Source organism: Jaculus jaculus, chromosome 9 (assembly GCF_020740685.1).
Source record: "Jaculus jaculus isolate mJacJac1 chromosome 9, mJacJac1.mat.Y.cur, whole genome shotgun sequence".
NCBI lineage: Eukaryota > Metazoa > Chordata > Mammalia > Rodentia > Dipodidae > Jaculus > Jaculus jaculus.
Genome location: NC_059110.1, coordinates 3,716,600 through 3,741,730, shown reverse-complemented (window position 1 = coordinate 3,741,730; position 25,131 = coordinate 3,716,600). Strand labels below are relative to the sequence as shown.

The following is a 25,131-nucleotide window of genomic DNA, read 5'->3' as shown; positions in this document are numbered from 1 at the left end:
GCAGATGGACAGGCCCTGTTGCTCGTGTGTGTGTGTGTGTGTGTGTGTGTTAAATGAAAGCATGACTGAGTTCAACTCAGCCATCATAGAATACTAACAATATCAAATATTAAGTGATTGTAAAATACGTTTTGCATGTGTTTTAAAGTGAATTTTCCACATATGAAATTTATCAAGCTGAAAGTAGATTTATCCTGAAGCCTGGAACTGAGGTATGCTGGGAGTCGTTCCTGCATTCTGCTGTATTGGGACATGACTCTGTTTCCTCTAACAGGCATGTTGCTTGTATGTGTATGTGTGTGGTGGGCATATGTGTGAACTTGTGAAAGCACACACACTTATCAGCTCATACCATAAAGACCCCCTAACACACAATCAGAAGAATTATGAACCAGTTCTTTGAACATTGCATAGCTCAGTCAAGTATTTTAAAGGAATTTAAAACTCCCCTAGCACTCGCATATAAAAAACAGTGAAAGGCTTGCCATGGTTTGAATGTGAAGTGTTTCCCATTGGCTCATGGGTCGGAATACTTGATCCCGATGCAGTGGCACTGCTTGAGGAAGTTGCTCAAACTTTAGTCATTTGACCTCCCTTGAGGAAGTGGATTGCCAGAGAGTGAGCATTAGGGGATATAGCTTGGCACCCTTACCAGCCCCAGTCTCTGCTTACTGACTGCTGGTGTGATATATCCAGCTGCCTCACTCTCCCACTCACAAAGCAATCCGTCACTCCCACCACTTTGCCTTTCTGACCACAAGGAACTGCACCTCTCCAGTCATGATCCAGTGTAAAGTATTTCTGCTATAATTGGCTTTTGATATATCTTCTGTCACAGCAATGAGAAAAGCAACTAATACAGAAAATTGGAAACAAGTAGAGGGGACGGTATACATCTATAAACCTTGCCATGTGGTTTCTACACCTCAGGAGCTAGTTTGTATTGACATGCAGATGAGATTGGAGCTGTAAACAGAGAAGCCCTAGAACATTGTAAGAGTTTCAGGGTAGTTCTGGCTAAGTATGGAAGACATTAGCCAGATGCACAAGGGGGCGCACGCGTCTGGAGTTCGTTTGCAGAGGCTGGAAGCCCTGGCGCACCCATTCTCTCTCTCTCCCTCTATCTGTCTTTCTCTCTGTGTCTGTCGCTCTCAAATAAATAAATTAATTAATTTAAAAAATTAAAAAAATAGTGGTAGGCAGAGGAAAGTCCAAGACAGCGTGGAATGCTAGAGGTGGGGTGGTTATTGCTTTCTATCTTTAGACAGGTTTTCAGTAAGCAGACAGTAAAACATAAGTATGATGAAAATGTGAGTTCAAAGAGGAGGGCACTATAGCTAAAATTATCACAACACTCAATTCCTTCTGCCTTAGGACCTATAATCCTTTTTTCTTCCCATTCCTCAATAAAGATAATAAACTTGACAGAGACAAATTCATCATACATGACATAAATATATGTAACATTTTAACTTTAAAGCATTAGAGAATCTATATATTCTGTGCTACAAGGAATCAGTGGGTAGAAATCCTTGGTGCTTTTGTTATAGCTGCAGACTTTGTGAGAACGCTTTTCCACAATGTTGAAAGACTTGGGCCTTGTACATATTACTAGATTAAACAAAGCTACTTGCTCCTCTAATTATGACTTTCATAATGGAATAAAGTTTCTTGACATCTTTGTATCTTCAATTCACCTTTAAGTCAGGACATCATAAGATCATTTTCTCCCTCTTTACTTATCTATCTGAATTATAGAAAACACTAAATGACAGCATAGGGCTGGTATGTAAATCAGCACATTGCAAAAAGTAAGATCCCTATAAATCCCCTTCTACTATTCCACTAAGAAGTCAGCAATAATTTACAGAATGACTATCCTAACCCTCATCATCACATTTAGGAACACGGAACTTCTTCACTGAGATGTCTTTATATACTCGAATACTTGTCATTAAAAGTATTTGAATTCCTTCTTACAGCTTTTGAAATCTTGGGGAAATCATCACTGATTTAAATATTCTGAATCATAGCAATTCACTGAGATGAATGTGCTCTAATTTTATTTTTATTTATTTATTTTTGGTTTATCAAGGTAGGATCTCACTATAGTCCAGGCTGACCTAAAATTCCCTCTGTAGACAAAGAGTGGACTTGAACTCATGGTGATTGTGCTACCTCTGCCTCCCAAATGCTGAGATTGAAGGTAAGCACCCCCACGCCTAGCTGATTTTATTTTTATTCATCATGAACTGGTACATGGACTATGTAAACAAAATTCACAGAGGAAGTAAGAATGATAAGTAACATGAGGAGTGTGTACAGGGGAGGGATGGAGGAAGACAGCGTGATTTGTGACATCAGGAGTGCATGCAGGGGAGATACACAGTAAAATAGGGCCTTGCGTAACATATTGTGCATATCAAGGAGGAGTGATGTAGGAAGACAGAATTTACAGTAATGTATGGAGTATGGCAATTGGATTCAAAGGAGGGCCATGTGACGTGTAGGGAAATTTTGAGTCTCCCCTCATAAAGAGTATAATTTAGGTCCTGCAATTCTGAAGCAACTTTCTCACTAAATAATGTCTCTTCTAAAACAAACAACTACATAAAGGACACACACGCACAAAAACAATGGGATCATCTGCTTTATTTTTCTCCCCGAGCCCTCTTCGTGGCTTCTGAAGACTTCCAATGGCGTGCCACTGCACACATGGGCAGGAGTGAGGAGTGAGGGGCATGAAGACAAGCGGCAGGTCGTCCGCGTGCGGGCCGAGCGTCCTGCCTGTGTCCATGGTGACAAGCACGTCCAGGAAGCACGTGTATCCTGCTATTTGCACAGAGTTCTCATCTCTCAGGAAATGTCCCAAGCATGCTTTCCTTTCCTCTGCTGGTTACAGCCTCAAGTCTGTGTGGGAGCCTTAGAAGACAGAGCTTTCTGGCACCCTTGTGAAACAGGCTGGAGGTTTTGCTGTTTAGAGGCAACAGGAAGGAGGTTCAAGAATTGACTTCTTCAAACTGGGTATAGCCAAAGATATTGTGCTACCTGACTTCAAATGAGACCCATTCAACAACAGCATCAAATATACATGTGCATCTGTACATATAGGAATGACATGTCATAAAACCAATATGTGTACATATATACACAAACTATTATATATTTTATTGCTATGTAATATATACATATAGATAGATAGATAGATAGATAGATAGATAGATAGATAGATAGATAGATAGTCAGGAAATTTACTTACTTTCAAGAATAGATAATCTTCCTGTAGCAGACAGCTTCAGGTTTGCTGAGATGAACTTTCAGACCAGGCACAGTTATTGAGGAAGGGATTTATTGAAGCTTACAGATCCAGGGGAAGTTCCATAATGGCAGAAGAAGCTGGCCTGCCTTCATAGGACCAAGCAGAGAGAGAGAAGCACAAGCCTAAAGGTCAAAAGCTACAGCACACTTCAGGAACTCCAGCTAGGCACACTTTGCATACCTTTAGATTGAAATCTGAAACCCACCACCATATCTTAACATCACCCAGTGATGCAAACTACAAACAATAAAGAACTGAATATATTGGGGGCCATCTATTCTACTCACACCACCACACTTCCCAATACCTCCCTGAAGTATTATTATTAAAAAGTTGGCAATATCAGCCGGACATGTTGGCATACCCCTTCAATCCCAGCACAGAAGTAGGAGCATCACCATGAGTTCAAAGCCACCCTGAGACTACATAGTGAATTCCAGGTCAGCCTGAGCTAGAGTGAGACCCTGACTCAAACAAACTAACTAACTAACTAACTAACTAACTAACTAACTAACAAAAAAGATGACAATCTCCCATTTAAGTCCTATACTATTTCTTCTTAAATCCTGCTTCATGGCATTTCTAATAATTATAGACAGTCAAACTGATCTGATTAAAGGCAAATGATATGGGTGATACAATCAAGTAAGCCCTTGTTCCCTTGGCAGTCATTGAGTCATCTCTGCCCCTGTGAAAACGCACACCAATGACGGAGGGTAATGACACGACGGTAGCACAATTGTTCACTGCGAGGCTTAATGAAGCCTCTGCCACAGCACTCCAGACGCTGCCATCAGGAGCGAGTTCAGTCATTTGCTTGGGGCCCTGATACTCAACACTACTACATTTTCCTAGTAACCGCCAGCCACAGATGCAGCTTGACGAATGTCAGCACCTCTAAATGACCTGTGTGAGGTCCAAGGAATCAGTTACCTGGTACCCTGAGTGTTGTTCACAAGTTACTTCACAGCCATTCCAGGCCTGGAGAATTGATAACGTGCAGATCTATTTGGAGGCTGGCGCTCTTCATCTTCCCAGATACGAGAATGTCCTGAGGGTGGGTGCAGATGCTCAGCTTGTGCTTAAACTTGTGCTCAAACCATTTCTCTCCACTTCATTGACGACTCGTTCATGAAGGAGAATCGTGTCTAGTGGCCCCTCCCCACTTTTTCTTTCAGAGACCCAGGTGATCAGGGCAGCTTCCTATTTTAAAACTTGTTGCTCACCAGGTCATCAGGGCAAAACATCTCCTGTGTAACCACTGTACAGATAACCACAACTGTGAGTGTCTGAGGGTTGCAAGTGGCTGATTTCTCACTGGATCTTCGAGTAATGGAAGAAGGATCTCATTAATAAGTACGAATCCTTTTTGAGAGGGCCCTACCATTGCAACTTTACTTCCCCAAAGCACAAATTTCTAACACTTTCCTGTGAAGAGACAGACTCTTTGGGAATGAAGATTTATGGCACCCTACCAGCTAAGGTATTTGCTCAGAGAAGGGGTTGGGAAAGGTGGTGGTAAATACCAGCTATAACATGTCCAGCTGCAGAAACTAGACTGTAATTACTCTTCCAGTTTCCAGTACAAATTGAATACTTCTGAAATGTTGGGAACCAGAGTATATGATTCTGGACTTTCTTGGAGTTTGGGATATTAATGTAGTCATTACTGGTTAAACATAATCCAAAAGCCTGTAATATAAAAGGTTCTAAAATCATTGGAGAATCATTTCAGCTCTTAACAAACATTCAGATTTCAAAGCAGTTTACATTTCAGGATTTTGGATTTTGCACAACTTGTACACACATAGATCAGTTTCCTTTCTCCTCGTATCTCTGTATCATGCAAGATGTATTTATTTTACGTTGTGTTATAGTAATAATATGGCCAATTTTACATCATACTACTTAAAGTAGACATCAATGAAGGACTTAACCTACATTTTAGGTAATGGTGTTATTGAATTTTTCTTGAATAAAGGATTCGATAGCATAATACCATACGGTTAGTCTCTTTATCTGAATATAAGTTTAAACATGGTTTAAAGAGATGAGTGTGAGAGCTAAATGGACAAATGTGGAATTCTGATGGTTGACTTTATGTGTAAACTTGAATGGATCACAGAATTCTTAGATATGTGGCTAAACATTATTTATTGTTGTGCCCATAAAGGTATTTCCAGATGAAAATAGAATTGTGTATTTGTCACTTTTCTCACTGCCGTGACAAGGCAGCAGACAAAAAGCAACTTGAGCAAGGTAGGGTTTGTTCTGGCTCATGGTTCCAGCGTATGGTCCATCACGTCAGCAGGAGAGTCAGGCCCAGGCATCCTCCATCAGGAAACAGAGAGCGATGAATGATGCTGCTCCTCTTGCTTGCTTCTGTAGATTCAGTCTTAGTCCCCAGCCCATAGGATGGTGCTACCCATGCTCAGGCTTCCCTCCTCAGTTAATTCTCTCTGGGAATGCCCTCACAGCCACACCGGGAGGTTTGTCTCCTAGGCGATTGTGAATCCTTTCAAATTGACAATCACAGTTAACCTTCACACATTTCAGCCAGTGGCTCAGGAAACAGTGAAGTCCTCCCCAGGGTGGATGAGCATTGTCCACTCTTAACAGAAGTGGAGGAGGAAAGGATTTGCCCTCGTCCAGCTGCTAACTGAAATATTGCTCGCCAGCCTGGGACACACACGGTCAGCTCCACTGAGCCTCGGTTTCTGGATGGAAGACACTGGAGTCCTCAGCCTCCCCACCTGTGGGGACCGAATCCTCCTTACTGCCTACTTCTTCTGCCTCCCACTGGGTCACTCTCCAGTCTCAAATACCTTTCTTATTTTGTGTCACATCTGCTTCTCTCCTGTCACATTAGCATTGATCGAAACGCATTATAAATAGCTGGTTTCTTTCAGTATGGAGTCACTTTAGTAGTGGAAACTCATATTTCTTTTCCTTGTAATTTTGTCTGTGGCCTCCACCACCCTTTTCTGTAATTAGATGCTCAGGGAATGTTTGCCACATTTACGTAAATTTATCTTACCTGACATTATGTCTTGGAATCGCTGCTCAAATTGCTTGCTAGTTGTGAATAGAATAAAATGTTTAAGCAAGGTTATACTGTGTACACATGTAAATTGGAGTTGGGATACTGAATTTCATATGAGAAATCTTCCAGTGGCATTATGGAAATTAATCAAGAACTTTTATAAGCAAGTGCAAATTGAGAAAATCATATGAATGTTTTATGGAGATCTGCAAGGCCTGCCTTTGTCTCAGCAGAGAAATACCCAGCTTATCCCACTGTACAAATAGATGACAGATGATAGACAGCTAGGTAATAGATAGATACATAGATGATAGAAGCATAAATAGATAAATATGGTTTACACATAATTAATAAGCATGTGCTGACACCTCATCAATTCAGCTAGGAAGCTATTCTCTTTCAATACTGACCAAATATAACCTCAGTAAGAATATATAAATGAAGTATCTCTGATTTTCAGAAGACCAAAGAAAAATACCAATTATGCTAGCTTAGACTAAAATTTGGTCTTCAGTAAAACAATAATAGTTTGGGGCTGAGGAGGTGGCAGGGTTGGTAAAGTACTGGCCACACAATCGCGAGTAGTTGATCCCCAGAACCCCCATTAAAAGCCAAGCACTATGGCAGGAACCTGCAATCCCAGCCCTGGGGAAGCAGAGTCTGGGGATCCCCGATCCCCTGGTTAGCTAGTCCAGCTACATCTATAAGCAAGACATTGTCTAGAGGAATAAGGTGGACTATGACTGAGAAAGGCCTCCTATGTCAACTACTGGCTTCCAAGTACACACATGTGCATGTAATCACTGCATGCATGCGTGCCATACACATACACATACTGCACACATAAATTTAAAAATGCTTTATCAGAATATGTCAAAGGGAAATAAAATAAAGATAGGCAAGAATTAAAATGTGTTGAGCCAGACACAGTATATAGTCCATTATACCTTTAATTCCAGAAGACAGGAAGCTGAGTGAGGAGTATTTCCATGAGTTGAAGACCATCCTAGGTTATGTAATGATTTATAGGCCAACCTGAATGATGTTATATCTAAAAAAAAAAAAATCAAAAAAGAGGTTTAAGTATTTCTTTGTAGCTTAAAAGATAACAATATAATTCAAGGATACCCAAAAGAACTCCTCATTTTTTACTTTATTTTATTAGAAGTAAGTGACAGAATTACCAACAGTGGCTGAATTCAAAGCTAATCAGCTATGAATGAGAACATATTTTAATTTCACTTGAAGAAATAGGACTTTTCATTCTGCAATGTGCTTAACAAGGCACTGTGCAATAAACCCTGGGGAAGAAAAGTCTGTCTTCAAAATTTATTTTAAAAAATAAAAATAAAAGTAGATAGCTACTCAGAGTTCATTTTGGCACACTGACAGAAGGCCTTTCTAACCCTTACTAACAAAGAGAAATACATAGAATTGGGCACTTCTTAGAACACTACTTTGTAAGTACGCTGAACCCCAGAGAGGAAGATCACGCCTGCGGCTGACTGCCCAGTGAGGGCTTCAGCCAGCACGCAGCCCAGCCGCACAGGCTGCTCCCGGCCACGCTCACAGCCCTTCACAGATGAAGCTCACCACCTTTTCAACTTTCCAAAGGGAAGTCACTCGTTAAAATGCAAGCTATGGATGGAAAGGCCCTGCTCATCATGTTTACAATATTCTTTTGAGTTCTATGTCTCTCTCAAATATTTATTTAGAGATAACTTCATAATTTCATTCACTTTAAAAAATAATGTAAAGAGATTTTGGGTACACATCCCCTGTTTTTCGCAAACAGCAGCATCTTACAGTTTGTATTAGTTACTTTTCTCATTTCTTTCTATCTATCTATCTATCTATCTATCTATCTATCTATCTATCTATCTATCTATCTATCTATCTCCAAGCTGTTACAGGTTAGGAACCACAGAAGAGGAAGAACATTCAAGATTTGACCTTCTGTGCTTGTTGAGTTTGCTTAGTATGATCTGTTCCAAGTCCATCCATTTTCCTACAAATTTCGTTATGCCATTTTCCCTTACTGCTGAGCAGTAGCATTCCATGATGTATATGTACCATGTCTCTTCTGTTTCCACATCCATCAGTATTATAAGCAAAGTAGGCTACAAAGGAAGGAGCTCCTTCACCAAATAATAGCCATCTGCACATATGCCATCACATGCAATGCTGAAAGCTTCATTCCTAAGATCTGAAGCACACACTTTTCCTTCACAGCTCTTAGTCAACCAGTCTTCAGAAGCCCTGCGCTTAGCTGTACAGCTGTATGAAAAGCTCATGGAGCACTGAGAAGAAAAGGAAAGCTTTACTTTTATCTGTAAACAGCATGAGAGTTACACTAGATATTCAGAAAAAAGAAAAAAAAACAGCAACGAAAATACTAGAACTGGGGATAGTGAGATTTCTTGGTGGTTAAAGGTGCCTTCTTGCCAAGCCTGCCAATCTAGGTTCAATTCCCCAGAACCCATGCAAAGCTAAATGAAAAAGGAGCACTTACATCTGGAGTTTGTTTGCAGAGGCAAGAAGTTCTAGAGTACCCATCCCCCAAACATATACATGTACAAATAAATAAGTAAACATATTTTTCAGCTACACAAACTAAAAGTGAGTTTAGGATCACTCCAGGTCATACGTAACTTTTCAAAAGTTACAATAACAATTTTAAATTAATTCCTAGCTTCATTTTAGACACCGTGAAATTATGTTGTATAAATCTTGTAAAATGTGTGCAAGATCTGTGCATGGACACTGAAAGCACTGACTGAGGGAAATGAAGAAAAGTAAATGAGATATGTATGCTGTTTGTTAAATGGCATTCCATTAGCAGAGCATAAGCTCGTGAACTGAATCTAAGACAATTTCAACTCAAGACAGAATATTTACAGGTACTTATTGTAAAATTACCAAGATAAGGACTGGAAGGATTGCTCAGAGGTTAAGGCACTTGCCTGCAAAGCCAAAGGACCCAGGTTCAATTCCCCAGGACCACCACATTGCCCAGATGCACAAGGGGGCACACACATTTGGAGTTTATTTGCAGTGGCTGGAGGGCCTGGTGTGTCCATTCTCTCTCTTTCTCCCTCTTTCCCTGTGTCAAATAAATAAATAAATAAAAATAAAAACAATGTATTTTAAAAATTACCAAGATAGCCGGGTGTGGTAGCACATGTCTTTAATCCCAGCACTTGGGAGGCAGAGACAGGGGGATCACCATGAGTTCAAGGCCATCCTGAAACTACATAGTGAACTCCAGGTCTGCCTGGGCTACAGTGAGATTAAAAAAAAAAAAATTAACAATATACTTGTATGTGGTGGTACACACCTTTAATCCCAGCACTGGGGAGGCAGAGGTAAGAATATCACCATAAATTTGAGGCCACCCTGAGACTATATATTCAATTCCAGGTCAGCATGAGCTAGAGTGAAACCCTACCTTGAAAACCAGTAAAAACAAACAAACAAAAATCCAAGATAATTATAAACATTAAAAATAAATACATAGAAATTATAATAACCAGCCTTGAAAAGGGCAAGCTAAATTCAAGAACCTGTATCATGTGCTTTCAAGGCTTATTATACAATGATAGTTTTAATGACTCAGTGTGCTAGAGGAAGTACTTACCTATAGGATCAAGAGAACAGAATAGGCAGTGTAAGAATTTAGTGCACAAAGAGAATCAATGCAGAAAGGATGGAATTGTCAATGAAAGGTGCAAGAAGAATCGGATATAATTAGGTATCCCACTCCATATCTCATATTCTATAGATAAAAATAATGCAAATAGATCATAAGTCTACACATCAAACTTTCCTGGAAGATAACTCAGAAGAAAATTCAGTGACTTCTGGTTTTGTAGGCAAGAGTTTCTTAGATATAACACCAAAAATGATGACTTGTAAAAAAAATATTGATAATATCATCAAAATGAGTTTTTAAAAATATTTTTATTTGCAAGAAGTGAGAGACACAGCTGGAGAGATGGCATAGTGGTTAAACACTTGCCTGTGAAGCCTAAGGACCCTGGCTTGAGGCTCGATTCCCCAGAACCCACGTTAGCCAGATGCACAAAGGGGCACACACATCTGGAGTTCGTTTGCAGTGGCTGGAAGCCCCGACATACCCATTCTCTGTCTCTTTCTCTGCCTCTTTCTCTGACTGTCACTCTCAAATAAACAAATAAAAATAAACCAAAAAATAATTATTAAAAAAAAGAAGTGAGAGACAAAGAAAGAGAGAGAAAATACACATGCCAGGGCCTCTAGCCACTGCAAATGAATTCCAGATGCATGTACCACCTTGTTCATCTGGATTGATGTGGGTACTGGGAACCAAAGTTGGGTTGGTAGGTTTTGCAGGCAAGTGCCTTAACCACTGAAAAATCTCTACAGTCCCCAAATAAGTTTTGAGATGCGAATAATGTTAAGAGAATAAAAGGGTTCCCCCAAAACATACTGAAAATATTTGTGAGCTTTATATTAGGTAAAACTTATGAATTACAATTTTGTAACTAAAACATCAAGAGTAATCAAAGCATAAGAATAAAATCAGATAAATAAATGCTTAGAACAAATAGATATTTCAATGCATATGACATATGGAAGATAAATAAACATATTACAAAGTGACCAACATATTCAGTTATTATGGAAAGGCAAATTGAAAGCAATGAGACACCAGTTCACATTTATTAGGATACTAAATGAAAATTAGTAAAACAGTGTCCTCACCAATGCACATGAAATTCTCATATGCTAATTAGGTCAGAATGCAGCAAGCTCAGGTTGAATAGGAGAAAATTGGAACATGCGTGGTCAGGGCAGGTGAAGTGACTGAAGGAGAAAGGATGTGTCAGTCACCCTTTCTTCCTGAAAATGTCATATGCTACTAAAAATTCACCTGGCCTAGAGAAAGGGGAGATGGCATCAGATATTTTTTCAAAAAATATATTAAAGCCATTTACAACAGTTTGAGTTCTGGAAATGTAAGGGCACTTATGTAGAGTTGTTTGATGAGAAAATGTAATTAGGAACGTGATGAAAGTGAGTAGAAATAATGCTTCCACCATCTGATAGTCTGGAAGAAAAGAGACAGGGAAAACGAAACCAAAATAATAAAAGATAGTAGAGGCTGGAAGCTGGTTCACTCTGGAAAGTGCTTGCCATGCGTGAGGCCCTGGGGCCAGAACTCTAGCACCCACATAAAAGCCACTGTGGTGACCTGCCTGTAATCCCATAGCTCAGACGGGGGTTCTTGGAACAAGATGGCTGGCTGTACAAGCCAAATTGGTCAGCTTAGCTTCCAACAGAGAAACTCTCCCTCAGGAAATAAAAGGGGCAGTGAGCAAGTGAGACACAGGATGCCAACCTCTGCATCCATGCACACAAGCACACACAGGCATACACCCATGAAAACACACATTCACACTCACACATACCAAAAAGAAAATGGGAAGTCTGAGGTTATATTCACTGATACAGTACAGAGGAAGCAATGGAAGATCCAGGAGTCGGAAGGAGTAAATGTCTAGGACCAACCAATATCACAGAATTTGTGCGATGGCTGTTAAAATTAATCTGACATGTAGTGACATACCAACAGAGTTCACTTAGACTTGATGGACCCGCAAGGTCAAGGGGGACCTTCCATGATCATATCAGCAGAAGAAAGGAAACACCAATTTCATGCTGGTCACCATTTTTCTAGAAATGCAGCCCCCAATACAAACCTTTTGTTTTTTCTTTCTGAAGATGCTGATTGGTTCAAGAGTCACCTAGTCACCCCAAAGCTGAAGGAGCCTTTAGATGTAGGTGACCACGGGAAAGCTCACCTCTTGAGCATGAGCCAAGGAATGGGCAGCCCAGGATGCTGTCAGGGCCATTGTATGGCCACAGAAGCCTTCCGGGGAGGAGGCTTCCCAACCCAGAAGAGTGAGGGAGGAGTGTTTGCACTGGAAATGCTGGAGATTTTCATCAAGTATACATCTCCTGGGTTTCAGTTTAGTTTACCCACGTTCTCCATCTCTGCTTCTCTCTCTTTTTCACACACACACAAAGGGATTTCCCTTTATAGTTTTAGATTGTGCATTCTCAGTTAGATTCATATTTCTGCCAATAAGTTGGAAAGTTTTGTTTGTTGGTTGGTTGGTTTTTCAAAGTAGTGTTTTGCTCTAGCCCAGCTGACCTGGAATTCACTATATAGTCTGAGGGTGGCCTTGAACTCACAGAGATCCTCCTACCTCTGCTTTCCAAATGCTGGGATTAAAGGTGTGTGCCACTTGCCTGGCTTTTTGGAAATGCTTCTCAGGAGAAAAATTTCTTATTCTTTTCAGGCTTAAAACACAGATAAATACAACACACACACAAACACACACACACATGAGACACATAGATTAAAAATAGATATAGATAGATAGATAATATAACTATATAGAGATATATAGAATAAACCTCAGAGCTGTCACCTTTCTATGTGCAAATGTTCATTTTGCTAAGAAATTCACTAAAATCTGTGGTTCACATCCTGGTTTGTTTGACATACTTGAATGCTCATTGACAATAATAAATTCCATTTAGCAACAGGCCCTTCAGTTTACATGGCTGCTGTAAAAAAGTGCAGGTAATAAACACAGTATGATAAAATATAGTTTAAAAATGCTTAATGTGGGCTGGAGAGATTGCTTTGTGGTTAAGGTGTTTTCCTGCAAAACCCAAGGACCCAGATTTGATTCCCCAGTACCCAAGTAATCCAAATGTACAAGGTGGCACATGCATCTGGATTTTGTTTGTAATAGTTGGACACCCTGGCACATACATTCTCTCTCTCTCTCTCTTTCTCTCCCTCTCTCTCTCTCTCTCTCTCTCTCTCTCTCTCTCTCTCTTCCTCTAATTAATGAATAAAATAAAATCAATTTTTAAAAAGAAAATAGAACTTCCATATTAAAATGCTTTATTATTATAGATGTACCTAAGAACATGCTTAGAAAAGTATGCTATTTTGTGATTAGTCATGAGAGTATATGTGGTGGAGAATAATCCTATCACAGAGAAAGCTGCATGTATTAGAAAGAGAATATCACTTATAAATATGTGCCACTAAAAATAGTAGGGCTCAATATTTATACTAAGACATAAACTCTAAGTTATCTTGAAGCTAGGTACAGAATTTAATATTGGGACAAATATGCCACGGGGATCAGAGGAGCAATATATGTCCCCAAAGAACCTATTAGTGGCAAGAATCCAATACTGGCTAGGAACTTCAGCTTAATTTTCACCACTTCCTTTCCCCAGTTCCTTTCCGGTGTACACTTCACAAATACCAACTGTCTCCCGAATACCGAGGAGACAATCAGCATGGGTCACCTTTCCCTGACTAGTGTTACATCTGTGAAAACTCACGGTGGTGGGATTTGACAGAACATTCACCTTGTGTGACTTGAAAGTTATTGAATGTGATTTGGATCCCGAGACATGCTCTTAAACATGCTTTTATCACTGCAGCACTCGCGAAAAACAAAGAAGTGGGATGTTAGGATCAGGTGTCCAGGAGCGCCTGTGCTGGGCAGGGTGTTTGCTCAAGCTCCCTGGGGGCACAAGAGGAGAAAGGGGGCAGGAGAACAGTGGGGGATGACCCAGTAGGGAAAATTAAAGGACTTTGGGGCCATATTGTTATAAATAGCTGTTTTTTTTCTTAAAATAAATCCATTGTAATTATCTTATTAAATTTAAGAAACAAGAGTATTTAAAAAACATACTGTTTCATTTTAATGATAATTTCATTTTAACACTCTGTAAATATAGTAAGGATTTAAAAATAACCCCTAAAATTTCAATGAAAATGAACATAGTATAGTAACATAGTCCATAAACTAAGCACCAAGTATCTGTATTTTGGCTATATATTAAAATATGTGTGCATGTGCCGGTGTGTGTGTGAGTGTGTGTGTGAGTGTGTGTGTGTGTGTGTGTGTAAGTATGTGTATATGTGTGTATTTGTGCATTATATAAATGCTTGTGTATATATCTGTATAAGTTTGTGTGAGATAGGTAGTATTTGGGTCTTTGCTTGACATTGTTCTAGAAGGGTTTTTTTGTTTTTTGCTTATTGTTTTGTTTAGTGAGACCTTGAATATCCATTTCTACCAGCTTCAGAAGACAAAATAATATGGATTTTATTATTGGTTTAAGAATATCTATCTCAGAGTCTGATTAATTTTCACATATTTTGTACTAACAAAAGAAATTTTGTTAGTATAAAAATGTGGGACCAAGCATACTTAAAGATAATTACCAGAATACATCTGTGATTATGTTCATAGTATGAATAGGTGGAGGTTAATTATAGAGATTGAAATTATCACAGATATTTTCTGTAGCGCAAAGCACTGCAGACCAGAGAGCTGAAGCCCGGAACGGAGGGGACTCTGGACCAAGCTGCCGCCGGGAGTCCTGTTGTCATGGGCAGGTTGCAGTCACCCTACGTTTTAGTGTTTCTTCCTCATGAGTATATTCAAAATAATAAGAGTTATGTCTTAACGTTTATTACTTGAACTGATTAATATTAAATGTATTATTCTTGGCCAAAAATTCAATACATAGTAGAAGCACGCAAAGCTGTAAGATTCTTTCCATTTTGCTTTTTTAACATTTTATTTATTTATTTGAGATAGATAAAGAGGCAGAAAGAGAAAGAAGAGAGGGGGAGGGAATGGGCACAATAGGGCCTCCTGCCACTGCAAATGAACTCCAGATGCACGCATCACCTTGTGCACCTGGGTTACATGGATACTGGGGAACCGAATCTGCATCCTTAATCTTCACAAGCAAGTGCTTTACAACCACTAACCAATCTCTCCAGCACTGTTTCCATTTTAAAATAGCATCATGTCCCACATGTAATATATGGTAATCTCCAAATCTGACCCAGAGCCCATGTTCTTTCGGTTTTACGTGAGGTCCTGTTTCAGTGTTTCCAATGCTTCCCATGTCTGAGGAAGAACTGATGTGGCTGGTTCTCTTCAGCCTGTGTCTGGTTTCCAAGCTGGCTGAATGGCTGACAAGACACATGTGCATGACTGTGGCGGATTTACACCTACCTGGAGGACCTGGGAAGAGGGAAGAAGTGAATGACTGACTGCTGCATTCTGTCTATGCTGAACTCTTGATTTAAAACTTCATGCAAACTATACAAACTCCCAACAAGTGCCACAGTGATGCCGCCCCAGGACACGGTCACCTTAGAGCTCTCTCAAGGCTCACTTTGGTAGCTTGAGCCTGAGTGTTAAACCATGAGAGCTCATAGTGCCTGCTGTGATCATGTCCACATGCTGCCCAGGATGACCTTCAACATGTTCTGTCATGGAGAGAGATCTCCAGATGTCTCTGCAAGACCCTCTACTCAGAACACCAGCTTAATGCATAGATACAAGAAAAGTGACACGTAAGTCTTTATATTGTGGCTTGCACCAACAATATAGGAATAAACACAATTTTCTCTTCTTCATTGCATGGGATTTTTTTTTCCTTGAGGAAGTGTTTCATGTAGCTCAACCAACTTCAAATGTTGTGTAGACATATCTGGCCTTGAACTCCTGATCCCCTGACTCTGTCTCCCATGCACTAGAATTGCCTGTTTGCATTACCATATCTGGCTTATTTTCAATAGTAATATTATCAAAGGTTTCTACCTATTAAGCACTAGCCATGTGGTAAAAAAATTTGAATGTACTATTTTATTCATAGAGACTTCCATTTATGTAATGATAGTTAGTTACCATATTCAGTGCTGACAAACCAGGCTGAATAATTTGCCTTTGAGGTCGAGACTAAGTAAAAACAAGGGAAGACAGAAATACAGGTGTAACACCTTTTAATTCTACTTGTCACTCAGGGAAAATCATATTAAAAATTTCTAGCTCAAGCTACCAGCCACTTTGGATGAGGCTCAGAGGATCTTTGGGCATGTCCCCTACAGCGTGCATGTTCCCAACAGTGGGCATATTCCCACCGACCGACAAGCACCCAGTGGTGAGCATCTACCCTACTGTTGCCAGGATTTCCAGTGGCTGTGGCGAAGGATGACTTCTCTGACTGCTCAGCTGTGTCCTCCACGGACTGGAAACGTCCTTCCTTCCTGTGTCGCTCTCTTCCTCTGTGCCGAACAGACCCATGCCTGACAGGTGCGCCTCCCTCAGCCCTACACTGCTGCTTCTCTGCTGTGCTCACTCAAGTGGAATCTTGTTTTGGTAACCCTTCTCACCCCAGTTTTCTTTAGCTTTCTCTAGATATTGAAATATAAGCTTCATCCTGGGCATCATCTCTTAAGCCAGAGGCCATGGACCCCGGTGGTTCTACATGTACCTCAGACTCCCAAACCCGCCAATCTCCCTAACTGCTCCCATGTTCATCATCCTCACAGCTCTACTCAGAAGCAACTAAATCTCGACAACTCACTTATCAGCTGTGGACCTGCTAATGGTACAGTGTTCTCAGCATAAAGCCCTTTGTATCTCTGTTTCCCTCACTCCTCCTTCAAGTCCTTCATGACTGCCTCGAGTGGATAACTGAAATTTCTCAATGAAGTAGCAACAGGTCCACAAATTAACGCAATAGTCATTTACCTGGTTCCCAGCAAATAAATGAAATAGTCACTTAAATGGCTCTTGGTCCAGTGTTGCCCCTGAGTAATTCATCCTCTGTAACCAGGCAGAATGTTTTCTATGGTACACACACACACATAATAAACACAATATAAACTTTCCATTTGGATTACTCATGGCATATAATCTGAATTTTGGCTAGCAAGTACAGAGGCAAGACTCAAATCAATCCGACTGGCCTCATTTCATATTCCTAATTTCCTAAATATATCTCTCCATCTCAAAGTCCTCTAATTCATATTTCTCAAGTTCCATTATTTCAAAACTTCATATCTGGTGGGACTGTTTCAAAGACTTTCCTATTTTGGTTTTAAATTCCCAAAATATGGTGCCAATTTCTCTATTTGTCTAAGATGTCCATCCTTGCATTTTCTTCCACCTAGGAAGCAAGTCTACTGACTCTTCAGTAAAAAAAAAACAACTCTGCTCTCCATGCAGGTATGCTGGTGTGTGGGTGTGTGTGTGCATGCATACATAGTAATTATCATGAGAACCTAGAAATTTAAAATAAACTTCCCTGCAAAATACCTTCCAAAGCATCCCCACTTAGTCAGAGCTCCAGTGGCACAGTCAGTTAACACACGGTAATTACACAAAAAGTACCCAAACTTCTGAGTAGACCTAATTGTCTTGCTTCATGTAGCACCCCACACCACATACCTGACCTCATCACTAGCTCCCTGGAGGAAGTAGACTGATCTTAGACAGAACAAGCCTGAGTTGTCCACCAGAAAGTCGTCCTTGCCCAGGTCCTTCACACCACAGCCTCCCTCATCCTTCACTTGGGGTCTGAGGTCCCATTTCCTCAATAGGACGCTGTTATTATTCATCAGTGCATGCTCTGCTCCTGCGGCTGCGGTCTGTGCTGTGGTTGTGATATACAGATGCTGTGCCTCGGGCGGCACACTCATCACTGCACATGAGCTCAGTGGCAGCACAAATGCAGGGAATTATTGGTATCTGAGTGAGAAATCCAATACACACACCAACTATAACATTCTTCAGAACCCAAAGGGTGCCTACTAGGAAGCTATGTCCTTGAAGAATTAGTGACTGGGATGCTCCTAGGTGACAGCACAGTCTTTCCTCGGTGTCCACCTCTCTAACACTTCCTTCTCAGCTTAGCCTAAGGCAGCGGTACTCATATTTTTGGAAACACACTTAGACCCCAGGGGTGACATCTTGAGGGATTCCTCCCCATTGACCACCAAGGAAGTTGGTCATGGATTCTAGCACTGGCTGGCTACTCGTTTCCAAGTTCTCATCAAGTTACCCTGCCTCTAGCTGTGCTCTGTTTTGGTAGTACCACAGCCCAGGCTAAGTGGGGGTGAAAATCAGGCTGGATCTCCACATCATATGTGTGTGGGGGACAATGTCCACTTTTTAACCTGATCCCTAAAACAAAGGTGGGTGTGTTCAGAGGCCTTGCAATAAAGCCACAATGGGCAAGAACAAAAACAGAGATAGTCTCAGGATTTGAATGTGTTTCCAAGGCAACATTTCCATTATCTTCACTTTCCATGCAGCCTCAATGGTGCTCTGGTCACCACACCAAGGGAAATTCAAACTTGATCTGCTTAATGAGTATTTTCAAACTCTGAACCAAGCTCCTTCAATCTCTAGCCTCTACCTCTAGACATCACTAACTCTTTCGGGCAGATGAGTGAAAAATTATTTTTGTAATGACTTAATGCCTGTCTTGCAGGTACACACAGTGATTTCTGCTGTGACATCCTCCTCACAGTGCCACTCAGTGCCTACTATGCCACCAACACCTTGCAAGTGTTGAGTGAACTTCTGGGATGGCACTGACAGATGTCTACTTACCCTGGATAGGACACCAACACCAGCAGCAAAGTGGCTGAACCCAAGTAGAGCTGGGTAAGCCTTTGAGTTTAAATTGAACATACTTAACAGGAACTTACAATTAACTTAACAATTACATCACTGACAGAAATAGCTCTTTCCTCTAGCTACTATTAACTAATCTTTGGGGAGGGATTTCGTGTGTTCCTTCCTGCTAGCAACCACTATAAATCCTAAGGGACAGGTGGAGCCTAATGCGTCCATACCCACAATAGTGGAAATTAGTGGGCTCAGTCTTGTGCAGGCCTTGTGCAGACAACCAAAGCTGCTCGGAGATCAAGAAGGAAATGCCAATGTTATGCTGAGAGGACAGAAGCCCACAGTAGTAAGCTAATGGGGATGTCTGCAAACCTCTGATCTGCACTGACATTGGCTCAGGAATGAGTTCTGCTGCCTGCCAATGATCAGCAATGATCCTGAGGGGCATGGTGCAGACTCATGCTATGCCTGTGTAAACAATGAAAATCCACAAGGGCATGATGGAAATCAGTTTTTCTTGTCAGCCATCCATTCCTAAGATGAATCAGCAAGTAGAAGCTTTTGACTTTACGTTCTAAGAAATGCTATTAGAACAAATTTCTACATAAATTGTGAATAACAGTTATCCAAAAAGAAATAGGTGCAGTTGGATTATGCTTGTATTCCAGGATACACAAGATATTGATCACAAGTAATGACAGAGTGTTTTGTATTCACCAGATTCAGGAGTTTTTGACAAATTAGGGAAAGACTCTCTCTCTCAGAACATTGAAGGAGTCCCTTAGTTTGGTGTTACAGGGTGCTTCTTACACAAAGTCAAACTGTTCACAAAGAAAAGATAGGTGTGAGATGTGGTGACATAGTCCTGTAACCCCAGCAGTGGAGATGCTGATGCAAGAGCTCCAGGAGTTCGAGACCAGCCTGAGATACATAGTGAGACCCAATCTCAAAAATTAAGCAAAAGGTTGGAAATGAGATGATATAACTGTGTGAGGAAATAAATCAATAGGCCATTTGGCTAAATAGAAACTAGAATCCAAATATATGACCCTACTGGACAGGACTAACAATATGGCAGACTGCTTAAAACTTTTGCTTCTAATTATGATAATTTCATACTGCTGCTGAGAGAAGCCTGAGTGGAAGGTGAGATGATTATAATTAATGCACACACATGTGTTTCAAGGGTGGAACGCTGAGGAGTGGAGCCAGTAGCAGGGATATTGCTAAACCATTGTTCAAATGAACACCATGGGCAGTACTGGCAGGGTGAGGACCCCCGTTCTTGTGCACCAGAGCCCCTTTTTATCATGTTGTAGAACGCTCTAAATTCCATACTGGTAGCCACTTAATGAGGCTGAACAAAGAGAGGAGAGAGGTCAAGGGTATGGTTTTGCTCTTGCAGCATCATCCAGGAGTGCCCCAGAGGGTCAATTAGTTATAGGCTCTCTCCAATTTACAGCCTTCAGCATACTTTCCTGAAATGTTTCAGTGGTGAAGATATGAATTTTTTTTTTTAAATTTTTATCTATTTATTTTATTTGACAGCGACAGACACAGAGAGAAAGACAGATAGAGGGAGAGAGAGAATGGGCGCGCCAGGGCTTCCAGCCTCTGCAAACGAACTCCAGACGCGTGCGCCCCCTTGTGCATCTGGCTAACGTGGGACCTGGGGAACCGAGCCTCGAACCGGGGTCCTTAGGCTTCACAGGCAAGCGCTTAACCGCTAAGCCATCTCTCCAGCCCGAAGATATGAATTTTAAACAGGAGCCCCCGACCACCATCCCACTCAAAAGTCCAAAGCAAGCTCTGCATTGACTGTAGGCTTCACAGCACTAGATGGGATCTGCACACATAGGTCTTTGGTAGCTTTTGTCACCAGCAGTTATGTGAAGCCTTTGGGGAGTAAAGGCTGTTCTGTGTCACACTGGGTTAGCAGCTGCAGAACAGACAGGCAGTGTCACTGTGTAGAATGTGACAGCAGGAAAAGTCACCAATAACCAAACCCTAGGGACTGGGGAGTCCTCTGGCTCTGAAGTAGCCCCACGAGTGTCTTCACTGGACTTGCCAAGTACACTGACAGAGTTCCAGTCCCAACCGAGTCGGGATTTGTTGAAGCAGTCATCTGATCCCTAAAAGTAAAAATGAAAGGAGTCACGAAATTCTGCTCGCAGAAAAGATAACCAAAAATAGAGCCCGCTTCTCAACTCGTAGCATGCAGGCATGCCACAGGATCTGGCTGCGAGGCAGTCATGTGTGAGCATCTGGCATGAGGGTGAAAGACTATGTGTCTGAATTTGGAGCATTCTTCTGGGTGATGTCCAGTAATGGACCATGGATGGGAATAGCAATGACCAAAGGGCTTGAAGCCATCCTCAAATTTACTCACTGTGTTAGCATCTTTCAAGGGAGAATATCTTTTAAAGAAAAGTTTTGCCCGAAGAGATGGCTTATTAATGTGCTTGCCTACAAAGCCAAAAGAACCAGATTTGATTCCCCAGGACCCACATAAGACAGACGTCCAAGGTGGCATAAGAGTCTGAAGATCATTTTCACCAGCTGCAGGCCCCAGCATGCCAATTCTCTTTCTATCTGCCTCTCTCTCTCTCCCTCTCTCTTTCTCTCTCTCTCCCCCTCTCAAAATAAATAAATAAAACTTTTTTTTAAAACCTAATTAAAAAAAAAAGAAAAGCTTGAAGATTGATCCTTAAATATAAAGGCTGAGCTTATGTGGCTCCTCTCTGCAACAAAGTATGTAACCACAACCCATGGGTAGCATTCAAGAATTTCTACCAGGCATCTAATAATCCTGGTTTACATGGCCAGGCCATTCATTTGATATAGTCAGATTCACAGCGCTGGCAGAAAGCATTTGACAAAAAGCAGCTGGTGGGAGGAAAGATGTATATCATGGCTTACAGGCTTGAAGGGAAGATCTACAATATCAGGAGAAATCATGGCATGAGCAGAGGATGGACATCATCTCCTGGCAACAATCAGAACAATCAGGTGGACAACAGCAACAGGAGAGTGTGCCAAATACTGCTACAGGGAACCTGGCTATAATACCCATAAGCAAGCCCCCAGTAACACACCTCCTCCATAAACTCCAATTCCCAAATTGCCAACAGCTGGGAACATAGCATTCAGAACACATGAGTTCAAACTACCACATTCCACCCTTGGCCCCCATAAACTTACAACCATCTATTATGTACATGCAATACATTCAGTCCAATTTTAAAAGTCCCTATAATTTTTATCAATCCCAATGCTGTTCCAATATTCCCATAGGCTAAGGGTTCTTAACTGAGCAATAATACCAAAAAAAAAAATGCACAGAATAAACATTTACACTGCAAAAGATGTTATCCAGCCTAGCAGAAAAAAAAAAATTGTTCCAATACAAGATTTAAAACAAAGAGGGGTGGCCTTGTTGTCTGTCTTTTTCTCCCGTGCTCAGACACCTCACCATTCCCATCGGCCTCCGGCCCGTGGTGCTGACCCCCAACACCATGCCTCCAGTTAAGTTGCAAAGTTCTGATGGAAAGATATTTGAAGTTGATGTAGAAATTGCCAAGCAGTCTGTGACCATCAAAACCATGTTGGAAGATTTGGGAATGGATGATGAAGGAGATGATGACCCAGTTCCCCTACCAAATGTTAATGCAGCAGTACTAAAAAAAAAGGTCGTTCAGTGGTGCACCCACCCTAAGGACGAGCCTCCTCCTCCTGAGGATGACGAGAACAAAGAGAAGCGGACGGATGACATCCCTGTGTGGGACCAAGAATTCCTGAAAGTTGACCAAGGGACAGTTTTTGAACTTATTCTGGCTGAAAACTACTTGGACATCAAAGGTTTTCTGGACTTTACATGCAAGACTGTTGTCAATATGAATAAGGGGAAGACTCCTGAGGAGATCCGCAAGACCTTCAATATCAAAAATGACTTTACCGAAGAGGAAGAGGCCCAGGTGCGCAAAGAGAACCAGTGGTGCGAAGAGAAATAAAAGGTTGTGCCTGACCCTGTAACACTACAAGGATTGTTCCCAATACTAGCTGCACTGCTCTGCTTATGATGTTAATATTAGACAAACAGTAGGGAAATGCAGCAGCAAATCAATTGTATTAGCATAATAGTGTCCTCCTTGCATGTGGAGTCTGAGTACAGATTCCAAGTTAAAGGCGGCGTTCCTCCAAGTGTGAGCGAAAGTTGTCTTTCTTTACTCTCAATAAAACTGAGCTATGGGTTCTCTGGAGAGAGTGGCATCTTGGTCTTTTTCTGTCTTCTATAAAGCAATTTCTGCCTGGTTTATTGTCCAGTTAACTTCAGAGAACTTTTCAAAGTTGCCACTGTAAATAAAACAACTTATGAGAGGGGTTTTGTAATAGAAAAACTAGGATCTTTATTCAAGACTTGGAAACTGGGAGCAGGCAACTTGAAGTTAATGCTCTGACTGGAGTTGTTAGGATGTCTCCAGCCTCCTGGGCCAAGCAGAACACTGCTCTTGCTTAGCTCGTGTGTAGCTGGGTTCTCTTCATTGAACGTGAGGAGCGGGGTTTGGTTTTTCTTTCCTTATTATTTTTTGGGGGGTGGAATTTTTAAAATTTTTAATCACAGCTTTGAATATGTTGCCTACAGACTTAGTTATTACCCATTCTCTGGTTTTGTGGGGAAATGTAACTGGACAATTTGTTAGGTTTCAATTAAAAATAAACACTTAAAATAAAAAATAAAATAAAACAAAGAGGGAAAGCATCAAATTCTGTAACTCAAAGTTCTGAAACTCTAACCATTGACAAGTCTTGAAGTCCAATAATTCTAACCAGAGATAAGTCTCTGGAGTTCCAACTCTACCCCTTCAGCTAGGATCCTCACAGCCTGAGAAAACATGCATTCCAAGCCAGCACTTCTCCTTGGCAGCCATCCCATAATCCTGGCATCTCCTCTGGGTCTCCACTGCAATACACACTTCATCCTCTTGGCTCCACTGGGCCTCCAATCAGTGATTTCCAACAAACCTGCTTCATATTTCCCATAGGCATTTCATAAAACAAACCCATGTTGAAATCCAATGACCCTTTCATGTATTTGTTATGCCTCCTAGTTAGTACCTGGTGGGTTTCCAGCTTGTCAGTCTAGGGATAAATAGAGCTGACTTTGAAGAGCAGCATACTCAGCACTCCGGCACTTACTTTCAAAGAGCTGACCTCTTCCTTTTGTCCCAGTGCAGATCAGCTGGCCTACTCTCAATAGTTGTAATCTCTCAAACAATTTCAACTGAAAGGGAAGGAGTTTCATCCCAAAGATTTCATATTTTTTCTTTGCCATATCCTATGCTCACACCAGTACATTTCTTTGCAACACAGCCCTGCACAAGTTCTCAGGACACAGGCATGCAGAACACAGCAAGCCGCTTGTACAAAATGCTTCTATACCAGTCCCAACAAAGTACTTTTCTCTCCTCCTAAGTCAAATTTCACAGTCCATATTTCATACTGCACTCAGATATTTTGCCTCTGACCAGAATAGTCCATGAAACCGCCTTCAGCATTGCAAACATCTCTTAGGACAACATTTCAAATCCTTCCACATTCTTCCCACAAATCAACCCCAAAAGGCTAAAATCCACACAGTCAGATTTTTAGCAACAACCCCACTTCTGGTGCCAATTTACTATTGCAGTCATCATCATGTTGCTGGCAGAAAGCACCAAACTAAAATCAGCTGATGATAGGGAAGCTGTTTAATTTTGCTTATAGACTCCAGAGAAAACTCCACAATGACAGGGGTAGATGTGGCATTAGCAGAAGCTGGCCATCGCCTCCTTGCTATCATCAGGGGGACAACAGTGGCAGTAGTAGTAGACTGTGCCAAACACTGGCAAGGGGAACCTGGCTTAACACTTCTAAGCCCATCCTCAGTAACACACCTCCAAAAAGTTTCCAATTCTCAAATTGCCATCACTTGGAGATCAAGCATTCAGAATACATAAGTTTATGGGGGACACCAGAATCAAATGACCACATATATCTTATATATAAGAAGATGGATATAGAAGATATTCCATGTTTATAATATCAAATTCATTTTAACTTTGAAAGAACAAGCAACAAGTGAAAGGATCATGAATTCAGCAAAGAATTCTGAGACATTCCTCCAGAGTAGTAGCACTGTGTTATGTGGATAGACAGGTCAGACATGCAGCCATTTAGAAAAGCTATGTGAAGCTCTTCCTGCTATTCTGAAG

At 41.1% G+C, this 25,131-nt stretch overlaps 1 protein-coding gene across 1 annotated transcript; it reads left to right on the top strand.

The window, feature by feature from the left end:
* The first annotated feature begins 22,395 nt into the window (after positions 1-22,395).
* LOC101617464 (S-phase kinase-associated protein 1-like) lies at positions 22,396-22,899 on the top strand. The gene has a single exon (XM_045159654.1). The coding sequence runs from the start codon at positions 22,396-22,398 to the stop codon at positions 22,888-22,890; it is 495 nt and encodes a 164-aa protein (XP_045015589.1). The 3' UTR covers positions 22,891-22,899.
* The last annotated feature ends 2,232 nt before the right edge of the window (positions 22,900-25,131 follow it).

Excerpts from the sequence above, each read along its gene's own strand:
- LOC101617464 (XM_045159654.1), top strand. The coding sequence starts at position 22,396 with ATGCCTCCAGTTAAGTTGCAAAGTTCTGATGGAAAGATATTTGAAGTT.